Source organism: Melitaea cinxia, chromosome 21, assembly GCF_905220565.1.
Source record: "Melitaea cinxia chromosome 21, ilMelCinx1.1, whole genome shotgun sequence".
In the NCBI taxonomy this organism is placed as follows: domain Eukaryota; kingdom Metazoa; phylum Arthropoda; class Insecta; order Lepidoptera; family Nymphalidae; genus Melitaea; species Melitaea cinxia.
The window spans coordinates 7,090,071-7,096,631 of NC_059414.1; the positions used below are offsets into that span (position 1 = coordinate 7,090,071).

At 29.0% G+C, this 6,561-nt stretch overlaps 1 protein-coding gene across 1 annotated transcript; it reads right to left on the minus strand.

The window, feature by feature from the left end:
• Positions 1–5,789: 5,789 nt before the first annotated feature.
• LOC123664273 lies at positions 5,790–6,359 on the minus strand. Its single transcript, XM_045598865.1, has one exon. The coding sequence runs from the start codon at positions 6,357–6,359 to the stop codon at positions 5,790–5,792; it is 570 nt and encodes a 189-aa protein (XP_045454821.1).
• Between the last annotated feature and the right edge of the window lie 202 nt (positions 6,360–6,561).

The following is a 6,561-nucleotide window of genomic DNA, read 5'->3' on the forward strand; positions in this document are numbered from 1 at the left end:
GACATGTTTTATTTTCTACTTTTGGATCGCTAGTAATATATAAAATAAGGTTTAACATTATCCAAAGGTTATAGCTAAAGGTTAATAATATAATTTATATTATTTTTGTTGTATAAGTTATAAATGTCACACCATGTACGGGTGACATTTCAAACTTTTTATTTAAAAATGTTACCAACGTGCACGTTAGTCCTACATAATGTCAGATTTACAAGTAGTCAGACGCGTGATTTAATATCAGTTACCTGTTTACCTAATATTTTAGTATTTTCTGTAAACTTAGACGATTTATAAATACAATTTATAAAATTTTGTAAATTTCAAGAGATATGCATTGTTAAAAAAAATAATTATACGAAATGAACAAGTATCCAAATTAAATATAACATAATAATCAATATTCAACGGAAATGACGTATTAATATCATTGGAAACTGGTGAACTATCACGGCAGACTTTTAAAATGATGATTCACATGAATTTGGCTTAAAAAAGGTTGATTAATGTTCTATGTACGTGTTATCAGTGGACAAGAATAGTGATCAAGTCTGCATCTGCTACTAATTTCACACTATTTGACTAAACTTTCATTTCATTAAGAAATAATTATTAAATCGCATCTGGCACACTGTGCAATGCGACTTCACTTGTCTGTTTTATGTATGTCTCAGAATCTAATTTAAGAGTTGCAGATACTCTTTACTAGGATTTTGCTACTCGTATTGAAAATTCCGACAAAAAAGATGAATGAAAAGTTGCAAATAAAAACCTAGATCCCAATCCACAACCTTTCAAGTTAGAATCACGATTTCAATAAGATTGTCTCAATATTTTATTCACGATATCTATAAAATTTACTACCACTTGACAAAAATTATGGACAATTCTCTTAGTTATAAATTTCAAACTTGCACTACTAACGACTGGCACTAGCAAAGTTGCTCGTGGTTCCTGAGTTATCGTCGAAGCGGATATTAGAAAATTACAAACATTGCGCGACCGGTAATAAAACAGATTTGTTTTGACTTGATCTAAAATTAGTTTTTAGGATTTGACTTTATGTAATATGTCAAGTAAATAGTAGGAACACAGCCGTATTTAATGGTTAAATTTTCGTGCCGTTTAGACTTTTTGGTGTTTTGTATAAAGGAGCAAGTTCTTACCATAGTTAAAGCCTAATTAGAGGTAATTCAGTATATATCTCCAATAGAGTCTAACTGAGGTGATTACCAATGTTTCTCTCTTTCCCTATTTTCTCTATTTTAAAGTGCTTAGAACTCATCACTTAATACGTTCATAAGTTGGGATATGAATTAATAATCAGCTGTAAATAGCTGTCGAGTTATATTATATCTTAAGGCAATAGTTATAATAGTTTATTTTTAAACCTCAGCGAGATTGTATACAACTTGTAAGCGAATGAAATGACTGTAAGATTTGGCTCAAGAATTTTGGATTCATCTATTAATTTTAAATTCAAAAAATCTGAAGAAGCGGTTATGTGTTAGAACAACTAATTAAAAATTTACGGCTCAGTTAGATTTCGTTCCATTACCCTTCACCCAGGTTTACTTACTCTAACTCAAAAATTGCTAAAAAAGTGTAGTACTAGTTTTTATAATTTCTGAAGTATCTTCTCGTAAATATGTAGCATTTCTTGCAAAATATTTTTTTTCCTATAAATAAATAACAACATTTTGATAACCAAAATATCAGACGAAACATAACAGAAATGGGACGCATTATTTCATATCGTAGTAGGTAATTAGTGTCGATACAAACATCACAATTTGGAAGTGAAAACAATAAAATCGCAAACAAATCTGAACTATGAAAGTTTCATAAAAAAACCCTATGATTGTAGGTTTAGCTAAGACGTATTTATATTGTAATATGTAAACGTAATTTATAGAATTAGCCTATTAATAAACGTTCCGTTAATAATATACTTTGTCAATTGAAATATTAAAACATGATTCTGTTACAAAATTGATGTTTTTTCTTTTTAAATAAATTACAGCTAGCAGCAGCTTAATTTTAGAATAAATGAATATTTTATAAATAAAATTTAAACCTTAATATGGATAAAATAAAGTGTACCTAATTAATAATTTACAATAATTCATTTCAATGTTTACAAATGTAAAAATATCAGTGATTAAATTTTTAAGTAAAAATAACATAAAACAAAATACATAATGGAAACAGATAAAACAATGACATTTACATTACCAAAAAAAATGAAATTCATTTTTCAAATTAACACATTCAATTTGTGTCAAAATTTTTATTCAAACTGGACTAAAACAAGGCGAGCACAATTATTAAATTCCTTATAAATCACGCAAATGTTCCACAAACGTCAGTTGTCATAAGGGACTTACAAATGCTTGTTTTTACACGAAAATGTTTATATTTTAGCTGTCCGTTTTGAATAAATGAAATTATTTATGTACATAACGCTTCTATGAATAATAAATGTAGCATAAACGGTGCCTGTGCACAGTAGAAAATTTGGGACTGTAACAGATGAAAAATCTGTAACTCCGTAAAGACAAATCTTTCAATTTTGCAATATTATGTATTATAGGAGAAATAATAAAAGTCATTATGGCTTAAATAGAATTACGTATTATTGGAACGAAGTTCCTTACGGCAGGCTTGACATTTGGCTTGGCGAGCGAACTAAAAAAATGTGATACTAAAACCGTAAGAAAAATATATAACGGAAGTGACGTAATATCAGTCACACGACTGTATAATATGACGTTTGTTAAATTAAAATATAACTAGTAAACTTTTTTTTTTAAATTATTCATGTAATTTTATACTGTCGACAAAAATAAATAAACCCATATTTTTTTTATTTCACTTAATAGTTTGAATTATTTTTATTATTATTATTTTGTTTGATTTATTTTATTTTACGGTATTTGTTATTTTCTAAAATACTAAATTTCCTAAATACTTTTATGTACTTAATTAAAAACCAATCAACAAAATTAAAAAAAAAAATCAAGAACTATAAAATATATAAAAAATTCAAATTTTTTTTTTCAAATTATGTTGCTTCTATACTATTCGAAGGAACTTCGTTCCTACCTGGTGTCCCATGACACCACATAATTTTATTATTAATTTCAATCAAGAAAATATCACAATCTTTTAAAGTTGTGTATTTTACCTAAAATATTATTTTATAGAAGAATTTTGTAGACATATAATTATTGCTTGATATTAATTATTCAATAAATATTACTATCACATACCGGTAAAAAAAATCGTACTTTTACATATCATACATACGTACAGTACATATGTAGAATCTTTATTTATACTTTACTATATACTATCAAAATCAGAAATAAGCTAAGTGAAGTCACTTTAGGAAGATGTAGTGTTTTCACCTGGCTCCTACATATTTCTTGCAAACAATCTACTTATGCTATTTAGGTATAAGCTATATAGAGCAGTGTATGAAAGATATGCTCATTTGTAGCCATTCGAGAATGTTTCCGAGCACACCAACGCGAAATTTTTTGTAACTTATTAAGTACCATCTGTGAAAAATAACGCAAATATCTACACGTCATGGAAAATTGTCTTAGATATTAATATCCGCCACGTAACATTGTTTAGTACGAAATAATGTAGTCCCTTATTAAGTTTCGAATTATTCTCTCTAGTCGGAGAGGAAAACTCAATTCTTTGGAAGGATGAAGTTGAAACATTTTGAATGTTGAGAGCCAAGATAGCCTAGTGGTTAGACCCTGTGAATCGTAAGTACAGTTGCAATCTAAAACCAGGCCAAAATATGTAGTTACATCTGCACTTTTCCTACGAGTACATCAACGAACAAAATTAATATGTACGTACATATATATAGTGAAATGTAGGTATTATATTAATACTTTTGAACTTAAAAAAAATGATGTAGTGAATTCCACAGTAGAGATTGTGTTTTAATACTTCCATAATTGGATTTAAGTTATTATTATGAAAAAAATTAAAAACCGCCGCAGATCCTCGCTATAGATTTAGTTTATATTCATTGCAAAAAGGCAATTTGTGTATTGTTGCCTGGCTTTTATTTGACATTTAAAATTGTATTCATTCTTCTTCATATTATCTACAACTACTTACTAGCTGTGCCCGCGACTTCGTCCGCGTGGATTTAAAAAAAAATATTGTTCAGTTCGCAGAGTTATAAAATAAATAAATTTCTAAAATAAAAGTAGCCTAAGTTACTCCTTATTACTTCAGCTGTCTGTCAGTGAAAGTCCCGTCAAAATCGGTCAAACAGACACTTCCATTTTATTTATTTGTATAAATATATTACGATATTAAAATAATTCAAAGATTAAAATAATTCAGTATTAAAAATGTATATTTGTTATTTTATTTGATTATAAATTATTTGTTATGTTGTGTTACAAGTTGTCGTGTTATGGTAACTTTTATTATAGTAATAATAATAAGGATAAAATAGGTTCAGGAGTACACGGTTTACGTCCGAGGAACCGTCTTTATGTATTCAAGGATACAAAATTTTACTGCACAAAACCTTTAAAATATCGCGAAGAGAATAATTTTGTTATATAAGCGTGTTGAAAATTTAATATTACATGTTTTGGTGTTATTTTGTCAGTAAACTTTGTAATGTAAATATTTATTTAAAAGAGTTCTTATTGTTTTAACGTAAATGTATTTATTATTTATTATATTATTGTTATTGTTCTTTTTGTTTCTAATAAATTGAAATTTCGATCGTTATTTAGATATTGTATATAAATATTTGGAAAGTAAAAAGTTACCCGTAGATTGTTATATTTAAACAATAAAATAAAATAAGTTGAATTAAATCTCATACATCGTAATCGTACCTATATGTTAAGACAGAAATTTTGAGACATACCATTAACCCACAATAAAGTAGAATAAACTCCACTCCTACTTAATAAAATAAGCTCTTATTTACCAACAGGATATTAATGCTTTCCATTAATTAAAGCTTTTGAAGCACAGAACAGATAGGAATAAATTTTATCGAAGCATCAATGTAAAAATAATTTATCTTTTCAACGTAATAAAAGCTGAAACATCAATACAATTATTTTAATCGAATTAAAATTAATTGACCGAAACACCCTCGGAAGCTTTTAATATAGGAATTTTAATTAAAAGGGTTTTTTTTGTCTCGTTACTGGTAGCTCGCATGATGAATCGAAGAAGTTTATTATAACGACGAATATTAAGAATCTTTAAACAACATTACAATATCGGCGTCATTTTTTTATATTAATTAAAAAGTTCGAGTTCATATTATATTCCTAAGCATGCAGGTTCTTTCGCTGTTGTTCTTTCATCGACAAGTTAAAACGATATTTTAAAAATTTAAGCCCTTGAAAATTCAGCAGTGCATACAAAATTTTAATTATTGTGTAAAAACCTTTTGTTGACATTCCCATTACATCGATCAGGATTCGTGTTACTGCCGTGCGACTGTGGAATGGACTGCCTGAACAGATTAGGAAGGCGCCCTCTAAGAAGTCCTTCAAAATCTCCGTAAAAAATATCTTCTTAATCAGGAGAATTTTGGCCGCAATGACTGAGCTGGAGTAACGTCATATTATTTTATCACTTTTTTATCATAATATTTCATTACATTATATTATATTTTGTTATATTTTGCTGTATTATATTGTGGTTGGCTAACCTTCACGACTTATGTCGGTCTAAATAAATACCCCGTCTCGTAACCCACGAGAAAAAAGGCATTTATATCCCTCCTATTCTATACGCGCACGTTGCGCGCCATTTCTTCTCCTTTCTCTACCTCTTCCTCGTCTTTGTAAATTGTTTGTGCTAGGTTCTTGAGTTGTGTTGAGAGAGTGTGGTGTGTCTGCTAACTGCTGTGTGTCTGGTGATTGCTGCGTGTCTCTATCTACTGATAGTTGTGTATTTTGTGAAAGTGGGTCTTGTATATTGTGTACGAAAACAGTGTCTCCAAGTACTTTACTGAGTATGATTGTTGTATGTATGGCTGCTTGTTTCTGAAGAATGCTAACGTCAATGTTGGAATCTAGCTGTTCTAAGTACTTTTTTATGCTTTTAGCTACTACTCCTGTTGCTCCTATTACTATTGGAATGACAACCGTTTGTGTGTTCCACAAACGGCTGATTTCAGTTTTGAGTAGGTGGTATTTGCTTAATTTTTCAATTTCTTTAGCTCCGATGTTATAATCTGACGGTACAGTTACATCTATTAGGTAAGTTTTGTTGTTATCTTTGTTTGTATATATTAAATCCGGTCTATTGTGCGTTATGGTGACATCAGTTTGAACAGGGATTTCCCACATAATTTTGGCTGAGTTATTTTCTTTTACTTGTGGTTGAGTCAGTGTTTCGTATTATATTGTATTATATTATGTTACGCTATATTGTATTATCCTATATTATTACATTTAGTGTTGCCCAAATTCAGTCTTGGTCTTGCAGTCTTGGTCTTGTTCTTGCGTTTTTGCAAGACCAAGACCAAGAACAAGACCGCGTATTTTTAGC